Source organism: Procambarus clarkii, chromosome 16 (genome assembly GCF_040958095.1).
Source record: "Procambarus clarkii isolate CNS0578487 chromosome 16, FALCON_Pclarkii_2.0, whole genome shotgun sequence".
Classification (NCBI taxonomy): domain Eukaryota; kingdom Metazoa; phylum Arthropoda; class Malacostraca; order Decapoda; family Cambaridae; genus Procambarus; species Procambarus clarkii.
This window is the reverse complement of record NC_091165.1, coordinates 25,502,050-25,524,122: the sequence shown is the minus strand read 5'-3', so window position 1 is coordinate 25,524,122 and position 22,073 is coordinate 25,502,050. Positions and strand designations below refer to the sequence as shown.

Genomic DNA, 22,073 nt, shown 5'->3' with positions numbered 1-22,073 from the left:
TACTTTCGGTGGCTGCATATGTCTTCCAACCCTAGAATGGAAGCATGTACAGCTTCCATTCTAGGGTCACTTTATGGAATATCTCCCCAGTAGATTCATGCCACACATTTTTGGGAGAATGGAAGATTTGTACAGTACTGTACAGTATTTGTATTTTCCAGTTATGCTCACTGTTGATAAAAACGTGTAAAACCCAGGCTTGCATAATATCAGGGTTTGTTTAGCTGCATTCAGTAACTGAGGTAAGTGACAGTAAATAAAATTCTTACAAATGCACTTGCCATTTTGTTAGGTGCAAATATATACTCCATATGGTACAAAGAACCTGATTTATGTTAAGATATTAATAAATTAGTTTGCATATATAAGCATCATGTGTAAAGAAATAAGGACTGTTCTGATGCAAAATGTGCCTTTTGTTACAGATACAGTAATTGCATTATTTGGGAGCTTTTAAGGATCATACACATTGCATCTTTTCATTCTTTCCTGCATCCTGCCTTTTACACAGCTGTTGCTACTCATTCTTCACAGATTCATTACAACTGTGCATTTCTGCTCATTAAAAAATCTTGGAAAACCTTTAAATATCAAAAGTTTGTGGTAGTGTTGAATGTGCTATAATTCTTGCAGTTGTATAAATTAATAATAACATAAAATGAATCAAACAATCTAAATACAGTACTATATTTTTAGATAAAAATGTTAGGCAATTCATTCATAATATTTTTGTCTATGCAGTATTCTGTAATGCATTAAGATTCCTCAAACTACTGTATAGGGAAACAAATAACCTAGCCCACACATATGAAATGAAAAGAGTGACACTATTTCAGTCCATCCTGGACCCTTATAAAGTCATGGACTAAAACAGTCACTTTAATTCCACTACATGTGTGTGGGTTGGGTTATGTACTTGAGCCATGTTAATCTGTCTTGTTCTCTGCAATTAACAAATGCTGAACCCTTTATTTATATATAGAGTACTGTATATGAATCTAGTTATGATTTGCTGCTTTGCTTCCTGCTTGCAGCATTTTATTTATTTGTTTTCTTTCAGAAGTTGCACCAGAAGTACAATGTCAGATTCCGATGCGATTGTCCGCATCTCTGTTGCGCGTATGGCAGTGATTACTGTCTCCTTGCCCCTAGGAGCCTTTTTTCTCTGTATATATTTGTCTTTACGGTACAACTTTGATGTATCGACTGCTACCCATTGTGGGGTAAGTGCATATTGTTTGGTGTCTGTTTGCAAGGGAAATCTTCTGTAGTGGATTATATGCCGTAGGTATACAGTACAACCTTCAAATTTTGAGCTAATTTATTCTAGATGTGGTCCAGATTAAGAGGATTCCTCACAGAATACTTGTAATTTTTAGTAAACCTATTTATCACCACATTCTCGGATATTTTCATACAACAAATGATACTTCTCTGAAATCATTACACTCTTATCATTACAGGCTCTAAGCTCTTTAAAGGAAAGTTGGACACCAGGTAGTTGCCAGTCTATAGATATCGGCACCAACAAAAAACATGTTACTTGTATCGGGTGGATATACTGTGCTTAAATTGCATGATAGCACTGGGGCAGATAATTAGAAAAGTTGAATATGTACAGTGGTCATTCTTACATCATTTTATAGAACATTATCTTTATTGATTTGTACGTTAAGACTTGCAGTGAACCTAATAAAGCATAAATTTTGTGTAGTCCATTAAATATGTCGGTAATTTTAAGTGTTTGGAGACCGATGACTTTATTCTACATGAGCTGTACTCTTTGCCCCGTGTGTTTGTTGCCCCCACCCTGTGTGCTCGTTTTTACTCCCCACCCCATGTACTCATCCCCCCCCCCCCCACCCCTGTGTACTTGTTCTCCCCACCCTGTCGGTAGGGAGCCGGTCTGCCGAGCGGACAGCACGCTGGACTTGTGATCCTGTGGTCCTGGGTTCGATCCCAGGCGCCGCCGAGAAACGATGGGCAGAGTTTCTTTCACCCTATGCCCCTGTTACCTAGCAGTAAAATAGGTACCTGGGTGTTAGTCAGCTGTCACGGGCTGCTTCCTGGGGGTGGAGGCCTGGTCAAGGACCAGGCCGCGGGGACACTAAAAAAAGCCCCGAAATCATCTCAAGATAACCCTGTGTGCTCATTATTCCCCACTCCTTGTGCCCTTGGCTTCTTCCTGTGAGCTTGTTGCACCAACCTGTTACAACACCTTGTTCATATGGAAATGTATACCAGTCCTTGGATACATTTTTTATTACATGCAATTGAACCATAACTGTTTGTTCCTTTATATAAATGAACATTATGAATCTGAAACACCTGAATTAAATTAAGATACAGTACTTGTATACAGTATATGACTTTCTACAGCATGATTTAATTTTACTAGGTTCCAAACTACCTGCCATCAATATCCTCAGCAATTGGAGAGTTTGTTCCTCAACGGTACATATGGAGAGCTGCAATTGCTGTCCACTCGGCTCCTCGATTTCTTATTGCCTCAATGTATTACTCCTTTATGCAACGCATTCTGCCTAATGTTGCCTTTTATCAAGTAAGTTCTGACTTAATTATTTGCAGTGCCTTCATTTAGGAGGCAGCAAGAATAAATAGACTCGTGAATTCTAATGTTTACACTATTATGCAACAGTATGTCAAGTTCTGCTGATGTTTGTTTTTCTAGGTTTTTGTCTTGCTTGTGTGTTCCTCATTTGAAAGAATAATTGCAATTATCATTGCCTCATTTGTGCGGATTGTTGACATATATAATAATAGGTATACATTACCACAATAGTATAACTTTCACCATGATCAACACTGCTATGATTTGTACTTATGGATACTCATTACCTTTGGTAATCTATGCTAATCTGCATCAAAATGTTAATTTTGCTTAACTGCCAACAGGGAATGAGATCTTGGCTCTAGGGGTCCCACTTTCAAACAACAATATTTTGTACCTGGTGTATTTATTATTCATCTACATTCTGTTGCTCTGTTGTATTCATTCTTAAAGCTATGTGTGGATGAGGTTTACACCACCACCACTTCTTCCAATTCATTCTACTTGCTTATCACCCTTACTGCATATTACCAACTTTCTTCCATAATTGACTTTATTTCCAACTTCAACCTTTTGCCCTCATTCTGGTTATGGCATATGGAATAGATTTTCCATGTTCACCTCATCTATTTAACCACAGTGGATTTGCCGTGGAAAGAAGAAAAGTTATTTAAGGGCTTGAGATTTAATTTTGTTTACAAATATTCACTTGTTTCTTAGTAAGAATCTTCATAATTTGTATTTTATATCTTGGCTTTACTTCATTTTCTGATGTGAAATTGATTTATTTGGTTCTTGTATTTTTTTGCAGAAAGCAGTGAAAGTTAACTCATTCCTAAATGTTGTTGAAAACGTCGCTCTTCTCAGTCTTTCATTTGTCTCGTCCAAGGAAAACTATGGTAAGTGTGCTGATGTCAGACTTTTGTAAAGTTTCCCCCAGACTTTAATTCATAGCTAATCTTGGTATTTATTACAGTATATTATATTTGTCTGAAATACTTTTGAGGTAAGGTGTCATAAGGTGCTGGATTAATAAGAACTGGGAATAGATCCAAGCATTAGATTTACCAGTCACATGTACAGTCACTTGGATCTCATAGCTGTTCAGCAGTGTGTTGTGGGAGTCTTGCACGTGGAAAAAAAACTGCACAGTGAATTAATGTTGTTAAAGGATACAGAATGTTCATGTATTGTGTATATAACCTACATACATATGTAATTTATCTAGTGTTTAATCTTTTGCAGATATTCACAAAGTATCGTTTATCATGTTCATGGTGTGTAGCGAGTTGTACATGGTGCTTACTTGCCTGCTACTTAAGGATAATACAAGAAGATTCAATTCTCCTCTAGAACGACTTGCTTTTATTAAAAAGGTATGATTCGTTGTGTGCATGCAGTTGTAAATATTCGGCTACTTATGTTTTTAAATTTCTTAATAAAGCTTAATAAATATTGGCTTGTTGATTTATAGCCGATTATTAAATACAGGCATACCTCAGAATACGAGTTTAATCCGTTCCTGGAGACGCCTCGCCTTCCGAAAACTCGCATTCCGAAGTTAATTTCCCCATAAGAAATAAAGGGAAATGAATTAATCCGTTCCTGACTACCCCAAAAACCCCACATCAAACTAAATTTTTATACCTAATTTACCTAATTCATCTAAATAAACCTACAAAACTGTGTTCCAGTTATTACTTACCTTGCTGTCGAGTGCTGTAGGCGTATGGAAGATGGTGAGGAGGGGGGAGGAGGAGAGGAGTTACTGTTTGGAAGGGGAGTCCCCTTCCATAATCACATCACATAACCCCATGCCTTGTAACACTATGGATACCACTTCTCTTTCTAAATTTTTCAAACCCGCCCCTGCTTGCCTTAAACTCTTTCTTATCTGCATCACTCGTTGCAGGGGTATTCTTTAGAAGGTCTTCGTGCAACACCCTGGCTTCCTCACAAATAATGGCCTCCGAAACACTATCACCCCTCAACTCCTTGTCGTGTATCCAAATTAATAACAACTTTTCCACTTCTTCAAGTATTTGTGGTCTTTATGCCGTTAATGTTCTTACTCCTTTTGCCACTTTAGCACCCATAATCTTATTTTTCTTCTTAAGTATAGTGCATATTGTTGATGTGGCTTTGTTGTACTGCCTACAAAGTTCAACAACACGTGTACCGTTCTCATGCTTCCGAATGATCTCTTGTTTCTCCTCTATTGTCATCCTCACATGAGCTTTCTGGCCTTTATCCTTACCACTGGCTTTCTTGGGACCCATGGTGAGATATATAATAACAAATTGTATAGACAAATCACCAAAAATCAAACAAAACACTGAAAATCCGCGAGAAGAATTGATGTGGGGGTAGTCACTGAGCGCGAGACAATGGTAAACTGAGGGGCGGAGGGGCGACGATCGCCGAACCACCACGCGCTAGGTCGGCCTGTACGCGAATCAACAAACTCGCGTCCCGAAGTAACCCTCGCCTTCCGAGACAAATTTTTGGAGTAAATACTGCTCGCCTTCCGAAAACCTCGCATACAGGGACAATCGCATTCCGAGGTACCACTGTATAACTCTAAAAATAAACTAAGGATATTTGGTTCAAGTATTAATTAATTAAATTGGCTTATTTCAAGTAATAAACTTCAATAAATTATATCTGATGTTCAATAATGGTTACCTGATTTTTATTCTGGACTTCTCCTATCAGTGCCATCTTCATTCAAATGTTGTAGATATGTTTGTATCTGTGCACACTAAAAACTAACAACCATTACGTTGGGCAGACATTCTCAGCTCTTCTGTTGAGAAGACATGATGTTTTTGGTGTAGTTTATTTGAGGAATCAGAGCCATCTATTGATGGCAAAGGTAACATTTCATAACCTGACTATATGCAATGTCGTGGAGCGTCTGTAAGAATTCTCGGACAAAGCTCATCATCCGAATTTTATATAAATTATGCCACTATCTATCTTTCTAAACTTTATTTTGTTTACCAATATATATTGCAGTTCAAATAGTAAGTTGGTTGCTATTACTTTATGGTAAACATGTAGGTGTGATGTAGAATGTTGTACGCCTGGTTAGTTGAGCCATTGTTGTGATGGTTTGTGGAAGTTATGAATGTAGTTGTTAATCTGAGTTTGACATCTGTAATATTTTTAAATCATTGATAAATGTAGCATCTAAATAAAAATTCTCAGTATATAATTATAGTTATTAATTTTTGCTATTATGACTTTTAGGTAAGTAATTTACTGTAAGTTTGTTTAAACTAACCAAACTATAAATGTACATTTATGAATAAAGGATTTAAATTTGAATTGTGCTACTGAAGGGTTAAATATAGTATTTCTATATAGAGATGTACCCGTTTGAACATGTTATGTCGCTATACAAGTTGAATAACTAGAGAGCTTTCTGACTTTTTTTTTTAAGTTTTGTACATACTGTATAAGCTCTTTGTATCATGTTGCAGAAACAACTGATGACTGCTAATTTGGCATGTTTCCTTGTTGCGCTCTACTTCTTTTATCGTCACAACACATACTGTGAACCGGGAAGTAAGTAGAATAGTTTGTGTAATCTGTAACTCAAAATTATTTCAATATCAGCACCATATATGATTATTATTTTAATTTCATAGAGAAATTATTGAGAATAATGGATACTATTCAAGGGCTTCAACTTTTTTATAATTCATACCTAATTTAAAATAATCTCTTAAAGTCGCTTAAATATGAGGTAAGTTGTATATTGTTCATTTTGTCAATTTCACCTTTTTCCCCCCGATTCATAAATATAGAATGTAGGTGTGTGTTTATAATGAATTAAAGATATAAAAAGTAGTTTTTCTACGTGAGGTACACTAATGTGCTCAAGAGCAGATGAAAATCAATGCATGTCTATTTAAAAAGTTAATGATATACATAGCTATACTTTTTATAATACCAATATTGGCATGAATATGAAGTAAATTTTAGATTTTACTATATTTTATCAATTGTTTACCATGTGATTTCTTTTATCTTGCCTTTGAGTTACTATTGTCAGGAACATGTTCCTTTCCTTCATGGTATATTACAGTATAGAGTAATGCCCTACATATTTTCTGTGAAAATCTTAGCTGATAAATGCCATTGTGGAAGGTGGTGTAGGAAGAAGACATTTGACTTGGTGGGGCCCCATCATGCCTTATGTTTTACCTCTATTGGGGGGGGTGCATCAGAACTTTTTTTTCCTTTTGTGTAGGACCCATCTGACTGGTTTGACCTCTGTGGTGCGATTCATGATTGTCGTGTTTTACCTCAGCGAGTCCCATCATGACTGGCTTTATTTAAAATTATCGAATATATCATTCTGATTTGTTATTGTTACAGAAGCCATAGGAAATTAGTAGGTAAAATCAGCCTTTAAAATATAAGGTTTAAAAGAATTGTTTTGTAGAAAAAAAGTGTTGGATGCTAACACTTGGTACTGTCATAGCGGTAACCCCACCATATGCAGTGGTAACCATCAACTACGTCATTCTCGCTTAATACACAGTTTCCTTCTCTGCCATCTTAAATTTTTGTCCTAATTATTTTCACTTACAGCGTGTGCACACACATACATTTACATAGCTGTGAATGGTGTTACATGCATAGTACAGTATAGTGCTGCATATATATCGCTCGTGTACAAATTTCCCATTCGTCTCTAATATTAGACTCCTACAATTGTCAGAATTTATTGTAAGGTGTAGGTTTGGGCATCCAATGTCTGACTACTAGCTGGTATGAAAGCCTGTAGTACTTGCATCATTGACTATACTGAAGGAACTCTTCCAATAATGATGAATGTGGAAAAATACTCTATCTAAAAGCTAGCAGGTGGAATAAAATGTAGGACTTCTGCTACCATCGAATTTTTGAGAGAAGGGGAGGAATGGACTAGACATGCCATCCATTTACTGCATTAGCAGGATGTTAGTCTGTCTACAAGAATATGGTCACTTGGTTTGAAGTCTTCTCTTTACATAGCTCCATTTCACCATTGCCCACATGGACATGTTTCAGGTGGATTGGAACCTATGGTAGATTTCAGGTGGATTGGATTTTCAATACAATCGTTCCCCAGTTTGGATGCTTCTCCTTGTAATGTCTGGGCTGGAGACCTTTGTGGGTTGCATGGTTCTTATCGGGCCTTTGTAACTTGTTCCATTCTGGGAAAGGTCTGTAGTTGGCCTGGGTAGGAGGGGTCTTAATTAGCCCAAGTACAAACTTCCTGCCCCCGCCACGGGGAACTATATCGACACTGTGGTGGCCAGATGTTGGCACGACAGTTGCTTGCTTAGAATTAGGCATACAGATTCATAAATTTTCCACACTAGATTAAAACTAAGAGTGAGGTTACAGGCATTATTAGTAGCTTAGGCTAAATAATAATTTGTGCCTTGTGTTTTGCTTCCCAAATTATTTTTATTAATCGAACTTCTTTCTGGTTTTCAGTGTATTCAGTGTTTGCTCTTTTGGAGTACTTAGTGGTTCTTACCAACATGGCTTTCCACATGACTGCTTATTATGATTTCCATAATCACGAACTTATTGTTGGTGAGTGGAAAACAGCCAGCAGTTGACAATCAGTGTGAGGAGGGACATAACACGATAACTGATCCACCACATACATGGTGCACTATAGGGCAAAGTGGTTGGAGTTAAGGATTTCAATTAAGGTTAAACAAATGCATTTGATACTATACAGGTTAATTTGTTATCAACTCATAATGTCTGGTAGTTTTCTTGCTGATCAAAGACCCCTTCCAGAAATTGTAATTAATGGCAAGAGAATCAGACATCCATTGCTCTTTTGCTATTACACTTTGGGTGGAATATTTGTCATTAACCTGGATTGTAATCCTTAACTACTTATGGAGGGAAGCGAGTGTGATGAGAGGTCTTGTATAGGCACCTACCATGGGTACCGATATTACATTCAGTAAGCAGCGTCAAAGTCATTCCTTTGGAGCTTAAAAGCTATATGATTGCTGTTTTTCTTTATAAGGTAATAAGATAATTATGGGGCAAGGTAAAAATATACACTTAAGCAGTTAATAAATCATTCAATACTTGCTATTACTGTGATAGTAATATAAATGTTGATTTTATACTGACTATAACCATAAGTAAAGGGGGCTGCCTGAAGCTCATAAGCTTGAACATAATAAAAGATCTTTAATTTGCTTTTATCTTGTTTTGAGCAAGTGATGTAACGTTAAACTTGACACAACATGAAACTTCATTAAGGGCATTCATATTTGATACGATGAAGTAAAGATATTGAGAAATGCTCGTCAAATTCAAGTAAATTGTATTTGTTGAACTTTTAAAACCTTTTCTAGCTTGTATTTGTGATAACTTTAAGCTGCCATCAATGCCTCAGGACTTGTATCAATATACAGTAGTATTGAGTAGCATAAATTAGAAAACATAAGTAGGTAGTGCCTAAGTATTCCAAATGCTCACATACCCTCCTTCATGTCCTATAGTAGCTGTGTTTGGCAAGCTGAGCAGGAAGAAAACTTATTATGTTGTATAATTTACTGAGAAATTAAGAAAGATATTAACTATAGAATCAACATTACTTTAAATTAATGAACTAAAACAATAGTTTTAAATTTGTTCATTGTCTTCCTGCTTGGCAGTGGTTGGTGTAACCTTCAAACTCGGTAGTCTGTAGTGCTCAAAAGTGCCGCTAGTTCATCATGTAGTCCTATTGAACCCAAAATTTCATCATCCACAATGTTAGCTTACATGCTTAATATAATTTATGGGCATATGACTATTGTGTGTAACATTGTAGGCATACAGAATTAACATATGACAAGCATAAATGCAAGACATAGAAACTGGACATAGTAAATGTGTTAAACAGTAAACAGATAAACATTAGAAGTGCACAGAAATATTTGGAGGGCACTGAAGTAATCATTGCATTTATAGGTGAAGCGCATCAGTGTGATTATTCTTATAAAATTTAAGCAAATGAGAATTTTTGCAATTTGTGATTAAGATGTTTGATGCTCCCTACTATTTTAACAAACTCACTAGCAGTAGTTACCTTTTGTTTCCATGCATCTATTAAAGTTTAAATTTATTTACTAATGTACGGTTGGTTTCGTGCAACTTGACTGGATAGTGCATGTATAGGAGGGGTTGGTGCATGTATGGACTAGTACAAGTGCCGGAGTGTTAATGTAGGTGCCTGTAAGTTCAGGCATGTTAGGTCTGGTCAAATTTTGTCCAATATGCTGATGACTTTGAAAACACATTCCCACTCCTGTACCTTACTAAGGCAGTTTTAGTTTCTAGAGTAAGATAGAGAAAATGTTTTCATGATATTCTAGTCAGGTTTCTCCTTGTTAAGGTTTATAAATTGAGCTAGAGTGTTCATAACTAGAGAAAGTAGTTTGGCAAAAAACATCAGTTTAAAAAGATGACTACTGCTATGTGTTTGATTTTTTGTGCTGCTGCTTCAGTGTTCCCATTTTATTTTAAGAAAATTTACTTTATGCAAAATAAAATTCTTTGCGTATAAATATATATACATATAAGATATGCACCAAATATTCTACGCACTTTAACAAATTTGTGCATGTGAGGATTTCATCTTGAAGAAAAGGTTTTTGTCTAAATTTATTCTATCAGCAGTTTATTGTGCTAGTATGTCGGGTCACTTGAGTTGAAGGTACACGTTGTCGAGTTATGTTTCTCTTCACGAGTCCGTATGATAAGTTAAGGTGTGTTGTAGGTGGACACGAGATGATGGGCAATCGCTGGTCCACCTGGAGAAATAAGACATTTTTTTTAATTGTATAAATCAATTTTGCTGTGTTAGACAATCATGCCTGACCAAATTGGTTGTAATAGAGCTTGTTGTTAAATATCCAGTAGTTAACAATATTTTATTAAGGTCATTTTTAACATTCTTTTGGACAGATATTTATAGGTGATTGGTGTCATAAACAATAGCATCATTGGTCGTCTGTTTTAATGTGAGACCAGCACTGAACTCCAGAGTTGGGACAAGGAGAATAGTTTTATTTTTAATATGACAGTTTTTGTGGAGTGGTATTGTGAAAAAGTGTGAAAGTAGAATTCTAAATTATATTGAAGCTCTAGCAATATTTACTTAACATGGATACAGTATAATAAAATACTGTAGGTTATTAATTATATTCTTGTACATAATGGTAGGATCTTAAATTATTTAGTTTATTATATTACCAAAGGCTTTGTGCAAGTTGTAGAATAGTATTTATTGTATATGTGGGAATGTACAAGCAAATCAGATTTATGGGTTTATTTAATTTTGTGTTGGAAAATATTTCTACCCAGTATACTATGCTCTCTTTATTGGATGTTGGTCAATTGCTGTCAGCAGAAATGTAAAGAGAAACCCAACCCAAGACGAGCCTTTACTGCAGACATTCCACTTGGCATAAGCTATATCCAGTTTATAGCAACATACACTAAAGCCAAGTGCTTTTACGGTAGAGTATACCCCAGTGCAGCATGTGGGAGGTGGTGCAGTTAAAGGGTGACACACATTTTCCTTGCCACTAAGGAACAGTGACCATCTGGCCCATATGAGGCAGGTATTACTTATATCTACCCTATTATTATTTATATCTACCCAATCCTATAGATCGACGGGATCTATAGGATTGCTATACGGTAAGGAAATCATTTGCAAACATCATTAATTTTCTTTTAAGCAGTTCAGTATATGACTTCCATTAAAAAAAAAAAAAAGTATTGCATAATTTTTGTAATTGATGTCCCCAGCAAAAACGTGACCCACTCACAGTACAGGTACTGTAGCTATTTATGGCAAGTCTTTAGTCCGACTTATTGCCACAAACTGAGGCAGAAGGGTACATCTGCCTCATTTAATTGAATATTTGTGAATTGGCCATGTTTTGAAATTACCATAATTGGCAGTTTACTCTTATCCTGCCCTCCTCAACGGCGTGGCGGATTGACCCCTTGACCGAGAGAATGTCAACAGTATGTCACTACAAAAATGCTTCTGGGCAGTCGTGCTTCAGACAAGTGTTATGGAAATACAGTAAATAATTAACCCCCCCCCCCCACTTCATCTGACCTCGTCGTTCAGTCTGCCTTCTTCCCCCTGTTGCAATGGGGAGTATGGTATGGTTACTGTATGCACTGTTGTATTTGGTGTATTTTTCAATAAATTTGATGAAGGCTCGTACAATAAAGGCTTTTTCTTGTGCAGTTCATATTCTTTGAAAATAAGTTGTGACAATATGAATTTTGTTAATTAATTTTGACATTCCATCTGAGATGAAGTAGAAAATTTTTTTTGATTTGCTTGTACGGTTAAAATTGTGACTTCAGGGAAAGTCATAGTAAAGGGTACTGGGCAAAGAGGGTGTGTGCATGATCCGGTGCACTGTATAATATGCATCTTGATTAATAATTTTCTTACTCGATTATTTGTTTAGCTACAGTTATGATGATCAATTTTAAAAAGATTTGAACAATGCATGAATTGTAAATTTCCTTTACCAAAAAATGTCAATGTTCCTTCAGTGTTGCTGTAGTGCATGCATACAGCATGTTTGACAATTATAAAAGGTATCACTTATTTGTTGACTTCTTTGGAAGTACCTCAGGCTAGTACTTGGTATTTGAGTGCTTTTAAGTCCTTGGATGCTTTTTTGTGTAGGTTTTCTCAGTTGTCTTTAGTTGCTATTTATTGTGTCTTCAGCTTTTGTCAAGCATAGATGCTGCAGCCAATAACTATATTGTAATTACTTTATTTCAGATATTCTTATTTATATACGAATCTTCTGAGCGTGGTTCTTTCCTTATATAACTACTTAATTTATGTACAATATAGAGATGCTGTGAAATTGGTTTTGTTTGTTAACAATGTTCCCATTTCTACTAAGCCACCAAATTTAATTTTCTTGTGCATAATGCAGCCATTCCATTATTGCATTTGTTAGACTATTGCCATTTTTAGAATGTCAAAATCTATCCTTGTTTATGATGTAGCGGAGACCATTCCTTTAGCATGCTATAAGAAAATGACAATTTCCTTGCTGCGACATGAATTAATGCGTCTCTAGGAAGCTTTAATTTGATGCACACTTAATAAGAATTCATTATCACATATACATTGTGTGTAAGTAGAATGAAGAAAAGATTATAATTGAGGGTAGGACAATTCTAATTGCTATTACAGAACCCAACAGAAAATGTTATAGTATTATCAAACTGCAGTATAGTAATCTCGTGCATTCCTTCATTCTGTCTTGTCTGCTTGCTTGCTTGCTTACATGATCATCCTGGTTGACTTCATGAATGTAGTTGTGGCTACTGTTTTTGTTTGACATATGATCTAATGATTTTTGTGTTTAATTTTAAGGTTTTTATAATTTCTGGTCCATTTTTATTGACTTTCTATTTGACTCTCTGCAGACACATTGTTAGTAAATAATAAATTTGTTAACTGCATCAGACACGATGTTTTATGGATACTGACTTCTCTTTGTAGTACCTACAAACTCGTTAGAAGATTTTGCACCGATTTAATTGAATTTCCTGACTGCTTGTAATGTAGAGTAAAAATAAGAAATCAGTATGGCTTGTTGACAAATACAGGTTAATATGAAAATATGGACCCAAAGAGTTCAAATATATAATAGCAGCCTACACTGAAATGTGTTGTAGCTACAGGCACCAAATGGGACACTGCTGTGATTACTAATGTTAAAAGAACAGTGCCTGTTTTTCTCCATGTAGAAGTTCTTCCATTCTTGATTGAATCCAAACATTTTAATGTATATTGAAATGTAATTAAATATAAATGGACCAACCATCACATGTCTGGTAGCAGGTGTTTGCTTCTCAGACTGACTTTAAGACAATATTTTACAAATTAGAAATGTGACTATTTAAACCAAGAATAATGTTAATATTTACTGTTCAGGATGTGGTTACATTCAGTATTTGGACAACTTGCATCTTGGCTATTCAGGACTTGAAGGTATTTGAAACATGATGATTACTGTTCACTTGTTCTCTCTCTCTTCTTGGGCAGTATGTATGGACTCATTAACACCATACCTCTGTTCTAGGTCACTGCTATCTTGTTCCTTTTGGGCGCTCTCTCTCTCGATACTGTCTTCGTTTTAATATTAATAATTGGTGTATGCCGTCTACTAATTATTATAATACTGTTGTTGCAGATTAAGCATATTTTAGCTGTGCATTATATAAAGATTAATTTGCAGCATACAGTTTATACATACTGAATTATAAAGACACCTTATTACTAATGATATTCCAAGTTACTGTATAATGGTAGTCATTATATTACCTTTGATTAGTTTTGCTAACATTTTAGTACACATCCAGTTCTTCAGCTGCTGAGTGAGTGACTTGCATAAGGATTCCATGATGTGCTTTTTTTTTTTATTTAAAATAAAACTCGCTAGGCTTCAGACCAATGAGCAATTTTAATGTGCCATATAGAGTACTGTACTTCTTATCATGGTTTATGCATCATACTTGCAATAAGTTCCTTTTCATTCTTGTATATTATCACTGCTCAAGTAATGTGGCAGTAGAGTAAGCACTTGCATATGTAGACATTGTCTTGATTATCAGAACATGCATTATCAAGAACATTAACCAAAATAAAAGCAATTGCCATGTATGCTTATTACCAAGAACAATGCAGACGATAAGTCACAATAACATGGCTGAATATTAGATGCCCAACCCACAAATCTGAAAATGAAGAATTGACAACGTTTCGGTCCATCCTGGACAATTATAAAGTTGCCTACTTAATACTGTTCGACAACTAGATAATAGTCCACGACAGACTGAAACGTCCTCGGTTCCTCATTTTCAGATTTGTGGGCTGGGTGTCTAATAAAGAATATTGACTAAAACGTGAAAGTAATTGCTACATAGTTATCATTATGAACAACGCATAACTTTAACCCTTAAACAGTGCAATACGTATATGATGGGAGCAACTCGCAAAACAGCACAAATCATATATATATGATTTGCATATTTAAAAAGTTAAGTCCTGCACATACATAGAGCTCGCATCTGCTTCCTCAGACCACAGTAACCATCCTCCATCTTTAAAAAAAAATATCCCGAGTCCCTCACTTTCCCTCTAGGGCCTTTGTAAGAAAATGGTGACCTTTGCTTGGCAATATCACCATCCAGTGTCTGAATGTTTAGGGCAGCCATAGAGGAGACACTAAACTTTTAGCAACAGCAAATGAGTGATTACCATGTATATATTTGAGGCAAAATGTGTGCTATATGCAATTTTAAGATTTAAGCTTAAAATATATATATATATATACCTGTACATGTATTATTATGAACAAGTATGTGGGTGTCTTTTATATCTATACTTGTATATCCATACATACTTATATTTTCAAAGTTTTACATAATAGACAGTAACTTTGACACACAAATACAACCCATTAGGATGAGAAACTAAATAGAGAAACAATGAAAATAAATCAGTTATTCCTATGCGGCACCTCAACTAAAAATATGCAACTTCTCCAGGCTACTACAGCTAAACCACAAGAGCTAGAGACTTTTTATTTTCATTTTTGTGCTTCCTGAAGGCTAATTAACAATGTCATAAGACTAAAAAATTCAGAACAATTTTTTTCTCGAGTGCCCTGGGGGATGTTTGCTATTTAACAGTTAGCGGTTTAAGGGTTAATAGTGTAATTTATTATGAAACAGATGTGCAATTGGACATGGAAGAAAAAATTTGTGTTTTTGGTAATAGAGCTGTTGATCTATCTGAATAACAGGTCTTTCTTCTGTTTCTATTATGAGGCCTGTGAAGTCATCACTGTTGTTGTTGGGGTGAATGTATTGTACTGCATTGGTTTAGTAAATAATGTAGAAATATGATTTGCTTGATAGAAAGAAAGGTACAGTAATTTATGTGTGTTATTTATAAACTAATTTTGTTTAGTTGTCAATAGTTTTGTTTTGCCATTAGTGAACAGTGTTTTAGAGTTAGTGCAGTAATATTAGTAAGTCTTGAAATCTATAAGTTAGTTTAATGCAAACAGAAGAATAGCTGAAACTGCATTACATTCGAATGTCATTGTTAAATACAGTATTACCCAAATGTTATGAGGAGGATTTTTTTTTGGATCGTTTTGCAGTATCTTGGAAAGATCTTTGTTACCAGTAGAGAGTGGCATTTACTTGGGAGTGCAACATTTTGTTTTAAATCTTGTTGCTAAATTTCATTAATGTTTTATATAAGAGATTCTTTTGTATTGGTTCATTATAGGAAATGTTATTTAACCTTGAATATAGGAAATTTTTTTATTTTTTCACTATGAGGATTAAGTATGTTGGAATTTTCAAACTTTTTGTCTTGGGTAAGTCATTTTACAAGTGCCAGGGGTTGGATGTTCTTAACATTGCAGTACTCTATAAGGAAATGAATCTCAACTGCACTAAGATAAATTTGATAACTTTGTTAGGTTGGCTGTAAAGTAAATGCAGTTTTCTTTAAGGTTATATGGTTTACAGTACTGTGTACCAGTGTCAGTTCTCATCTTCTGCAACTTTGCAGAAGTTGCAATTTAACAGCTTGGTAGTGCAATTTTAGTTTTCAGTTTTGCAGGCTAATTACTGGGTATAGAAATATTTTGAGTACAACATAATTAATATTGTTTTTCTTTATACTGTACAGTAATAGTTGAGATATTCTCATGCAAACAAAATTGCAGTAGTAGCATATCTGAGTCGTAATATACTTTTCCCCCACAACTTGTGTACGCTAATGCAAAACTGAACCTGGAATTTGGAATTTTGACTAGATCCTGAGGTCCATAAGCCGGAAAATATAAAGCAGCTGTTGTGTGTAAATCTGTTATGACCAGCTGTTAGGATTATATTTTACAATATGTAAAGTGTTTTCAAATGTTTCACGACTTAAGAGTAAACATGTCTACAATACAAAAAGTGTTATGTCATGTGACATTTAAATATTTTGAGCATATAGTACTAATTTGCAAGTTTTTATTGGGTCATGTTAAATATCCTATGATCAAAATAAAGTAGCTCATTTCTTAGATTTTTTTTTTTTTTTAGAAATAATCCAATGATCCAGAAAAGAGATTTACATTTTTTAATTTTGTTCTTGAGCATTAAATAGAATTTCATTGCGTGTTTGCTAACGCCACAATATTTGTTTTTAGGTGTTCAGTACAATATTACATGGCCATAAGTGCATCAGCTCACTTCACTCAATGTTTATAAATATTTCTCAATTAGCAATAGTAATACCGTATGGTTAAACAAGTGAATAGACTCGGCTCCGAAGGTAGGATTGGTAGACTTTCAGGGTTCTGTAAGCTTGCCGTCCATTGCTCCTGACCTTTGTCAGTCAAAGACAAATATTTCTCTCCAAGCCTTGTAGTACATTTGGCTTTAGTCTTCTTTTCCTGTAGTCTAGAAGACAACTTTTTAGTGTTTCTATAAGACATATTTAACATGTTAAGCTAATAGAATCATACTGGTTTAATTCTTCTTGATTATAATTTGGAGAGGGTAATTGAGGAGTTAATGTATTTAAGATATTTCTTAATATAGCGAAGCTATTTCTTAATATAGAAAACTGCCTAGTAGTATACAGTTTTTGCTTAAAATTATTTATTTTTACTACTGTCAAAACAGTGGTGGAAGATTTTAAATAATTACATAGTGTAGGGCTATGTACACTATCTGCAATCACCATTGCATGTGATAAGAAGGATGCCTTGGGTGATGCGCACTCTTTATCATAGTAGCTTTGTAAGAATATATTCAGTAAGGCCACAGTAGTAAAGGTATGTAGTAAAATTAGTTAATTCTGTGTACTGTATTGTTCATTAACACTGTTATCTAAAATTCTTGTCTACCGTTTTTTTATTAAAGCCATATGAAGTACCTCAATGTTCTTTTATTAAAAGTTGAAAAATACTGTGTAATGAATTACGATTTTACCGACATACCATTTAGACTATATATATGCCTTACATTTTAGGGTGATTAATGATGAATAGTCTAATCCTATTGATCTCTAATGTCTGGTCACTTTAATATGAAGCTTGGGTATGTGATATATATTATAGGAATATATATCTATTTCTCTTATACACTCTTACAATCTGTCAACTTAGGTTAACTACTTTATTTAAAAAAATATTGTGAATTTTTATGTACCTGGTACTCTATTTTTTGGGCAAATGTATTGCAAAATTCTTTATTTCAATATCCTTTGTCACTATAAACACATTTTAAGTGAAAAATGCTGAGTTTTGGTATGCCTCTGAGAATTATTGACAATCATACTCATCTTCCTTATTACTGAAACCTTTTTTTTATGATTGGCAATAAAATTGCCTTCTGTTTGACATACGTTGTATAGGAGGAGACATGACAATAAGAAGCTGTTTTCCATGTACTGTTATTTAAATACATATCTGCTTGCATTTATGCAGAAATTCTGCTTTACATGATTTAACATTACAAAATGAAAAAAAACACATTGAAATGTAAGTAATATTTTCTTTTCTAGTATGCTTTCATATATATTAATTTTAATGTCATTATACAGTATGTTCAAACATAAGTTCTATATATAATGGGACTATAGAAGGCTAGAATTTGTTGCCATAATTATTTGTAATACATCCCTGCTTCTTAGTTGTACAAGATTCTGTATTTGTAATTTTCAAATCAAAGCCTTAACCCTATAGCTGCAACTACTGACATCATTCGATTGAGGTTAGGAGCGAGACCACCTTATTGTGATGGTTTTCAGACACTCATATTAACCCAGTGTAACTTGAAGCATGCATTGGAGGAGGGCTGGGTGTGCACACCTGTTGGTTCCCCTGGTGTGCCGCCACACTCCTGGGTAGTAACACATTTGTAGTGTCACTACCTGGGGGGCACGTGCTCCATGCCATCCTCATATTATAAGATGCTCCAGGTAGTTAGCTTGTGTGTGCCATTCTGAAACAAAGGGTCCAAGTCGATTCTGCTTAGCAGTCATTCCTCATGATTTTGAATGAAATGTACATTACACGAGTCACCGCTGATGATGACGTTCCAGCTTTATCTAAATGTAGCATCACTTGGAATAGTCATTGTACATTTCCGAAAATTACCTCGCATCAGCAAGCAAACTATAAAGCTAAAGGGTTACAAATAATTCTTATTTTGAGTACTGTAATTAGATTTTTTTTGGTTGCTGAATATTTTCACTTGTTTTCACATTGGTTATTCTGAACTTATGGTAGCTCTTGTGTTAATTTCCAACCCATGCTTGTCCTCAATGGGTTAGTGAGCATCTTGGTGTGTATTATTTCTGGTAGATATTTCTTATTAAACTGTATCGCATTTCTCTCATCTTGTGTAGACTGACTGTCCTAATACAGGAGAATCTTACTGTTAATGATTTTTTTATATCCTTAAAGCAAAGGATTGGTTTATTTGACATACCAATAGTTTACAGAAGAATGTAGAACTTGATGAAGGTATGGTGAATATTATGTGAAAGCTTTGCCAACAGAGAAGATTTCATTGTTTAAGTGTGTGGAGGAGATGGAAGCCTTAAACACCTGGTGTGTGACGACCATTATGGTGAGTGACGTTGACAACGGTAATGACATGGCGGCAGTGTTCACAGTGGTGACGATGACTGCGGTGGCGGCTTCGCCCCGACAATGACTGCGGCGACGGCTTCGCCCCGACAATGACTGCGGCGACGGCTTCGACCTGACGATGACTGCAGTGGGGGGCTTCAACCTGACGATGACTGCAGTGGGGGGCTTCAACCTGACGATGACTGTGGCGGCAGTTTTGACCTGACGATGACTGCGGCGGCGGCTTCGACCTGGCGATGACTGCGGCGGCGGCTTAGACCTGGCGATGACTGCGGCGGCTTAGACCTGGCGATGACTGCGGCGGCGGCTTAGACCTGGCGACGACTGCGGCGGCGGCTTCGACCTGGCGATGACTGCGGCGGCGGCTTCGACCTGGCGATGACTGCGGTGGCGGCTTCGACCTGGCGATGACTGCGGTGGCGGCTTCGACCTGGCGATGACTGCGGTGGCGGCTTCGACCTGGCGATGACTGCGGTGGCGGCTTCGACCTGGCGATGACTGCGGCGGCGGCTTTGACCTGGCGATGACCGCGGCGGCGGCTTTGACCTGGCGATGACCGCGGCGGCGGCTTTGACCTGGCGATGACCGCGGCGGCGGCTTTGACCTGGCGATGACCGCGGCGGCGGCTTCGACCTGGCGATGACCGCGGCGGCGGCTTTGACCTGGCGATGACCGCGGCGGCGGCTTCGACCTGGCGACAGTAACCGCAGTGACGACTGAGGTATGCTATGCCAAAAATAAAAGAATCTCAGTTTGCAGATTCGCTGCATAAAATATATATTATAAATAATGTGTGTAAAATCCAGTTGCATATGTAGATGAGGCGAGCACGACAAGGACCTCATTACGAGAGCATGAATAATGTAGTCACAGAGAAGGCTAACGCGAGTGCTTTTAAGTTCGGGCTATATAAAGGTGTGACGGGTCAGAGTTGGTGACACGGTCTACCTCGGCCTCGGGTCAGGGGTCACGGGTGTAAGCGATCAGAGGACGACTCCCGTGTGAACGTTTGGGTGACTGGTCTTCGAAACTTATTAAATTCTTAATAAATTATTAAATTCACGGCTCTGAAATATCCCGCGAGACTCTGACAGTGCCAAGTAGTTTTCTCGACTTGCTTGCTCTTGATAATTACTTGCTTAAATTTAGAGCTATATTGATAGTTATATATATATTTTTTTAATTTCGCAGATAATGAGGGAACGTTTAACAAGCCGCCGGCTTCCTGTCCTCGTCGAGGCCACCTTGAACGTGGTGACCCTCAGGTAAATATTGTGCAATCGAACCTTTTTAAATGTTTATTTTAAACCCTGACATGCAGGCAGTTTCAGATTTTCCCTACAGTGGGCTACACGGACTCGTCCTTCGTGTGATCTGAACTGCCATTCCGCCTCGTACACCTGCTGTGTGTACTCTGGCACACACAGCCCCACCACCAGTGTTTCTGTGTGCAGAAATAAACATATATAATGTATATCTCCAGGCTTTCCAAGTTCGAATCCTTCACGAGTAGCAAGAGCAGAACAACAACAACAACCACAGAATTGTAACAAAAGAAGCAACGACAAAACAATAAAAGAATGCAACAGTAATAAGATCAGAATAAAACGGTAGAAACAATAGAACATCGACCATAACAAAATCTCGGAACAATAACAAAACGGCTAAGGGGAGGAGCAGGTGTGTAAGTTCTCCGAGGGTGAAGGAGGAGCTCTCCACCTCACGGGGCGAGGTCCTCGAGTGTGAAGGAATGTTAAGCGGGTTGTCGTAGGTGTTCTTAATGAAGCTAGCCCCCCTTCAGGCACTTGGTGGAGCCCAGTCTGCCTGTTGGGGACGCCGCCGCTGCCACGAATGGAGGGGCTAGGATACAAGGGCAGGGAACTAGAGGGATAGAATAGGAATTAAGTTGAATATAAACAAAAAATTGTGACGATAGCGACACAGAAGTTGCTGTGAGATGGAGATGGAATGGGAAGGGAATTATCAAGGGAAAATTCCCTTCCCATTTCATCCATCTCACGGTACCCGTCCCATCCAAATCCTTAACTTGACTCCATCCCAGTGCTATATAGTCGTAATTACTTTGTGCTATCTCCTGATAGTTCCCTTTCCAGTCTTTCGTACCTCATTACCTCTATGTTCATGTTCCTTGTCTTGTTTGTTCTTGGAGTTGTGGACGGAAGTGGCTTCGACGAGTTCGTATAATGTATTACACTTGGTGGTGTATTTAAATTAATGAAATAAATCATTTTGGTAGTCTAGTATTTTGGATTATTTGGATTGATTTTGGGTTTTTCCTGTTTCTCAATCCCTCGGTTACAAAAAAAATCAAAATGTTTCTTATTTTCTTAATTACGTTTTTCATAGTCACACTTGTTGATAGTGATGATGTTAAAGATTCGCTACCTGGAACAAAAAGTTCCAAGTAGCACGGGCTATGGTGAGCCCGTAGTTCTCTGTTACTGATGGGAGCAGAGGAAAGAGAGACGAAGTGGAGCCCGTGTGGCTTAGTGTTGAAGCTGATTGATGAAGATTAAGCCACCCAAAAGGTGGCACGGGCATGAATAGCCCGTAAGTGGTGGCCCTTTTGAGCCATCACCAGTATCAATAGATGCTACTGAAGATCTGTGGGGTATGCGACTGCACCCTACGTGACGGGAGATGTCTCCCGTCACGTGTTGAAGCTGGCTCTTACTTCACGCAGGTGAGGTGAGGCTCTTCACGCAGGTGAGGCACCAATCCCGGGGGAGGAGGCC

The 22,073-nt window shown here is 36.9% G+C and overlaps 1 protein-coding gene across 9 annotated transcripts in view; it reads left to right on the top strand.

Moving 5' to 3' along the window:
• The window catches only part of LOC123759969 (post-GPI attachment to proteins factor 2), a 41,240-nt gene that overhangs the window by 1,572 nt on the left and 17,595 nt on the right, over positions 1-22,073 (top strand). For 4 of the 9 annotated variants that reach the window (XM_069325327.1, XM_069325326.1, XM_069325325.1 and 1 more), the window contains exons 2-9: positions 1,061-1,223; positions 2,399-2,563; positions 3,384-3,471; positions 3,818-3,948; positions 6,058-6,142; positions 8,069-8,170; positions 13,581-13,637; positions 20,509-20,791. In XM_069325327.1, the coding sequence (XP_069181428.1) occupies positions 1,080-1,223; positions 2,399-2,563; positions 3,384-3,471; positions 3,818-3,948; positions 6,058-6,142; positions 8,069-8,170; positions 13,581-13,637; positions 20,509-20,624 (888 nt within the window). In that variant the 5' untranslated portion in view covers positions 1,061-1,079 and the 3' untranslated portion in view covers positions 20,625-20,791. Of the gene's footprint in view, positions 1-1,060; positions 1,224-2,398; positions 2,564-3,383; positions 3,472-3,817; positions 3,949-6,057; positions 6,143-8,068; positions 8,171-13,580; positions 13,638-20,508; positions 20,792-22,073 lie in introns of those variants that run through there. The other 5 variants (XM_069325329.1, XM_069325331.1, XM_069325330.1 and 2 more) reach the window with 5 other exon arrangements.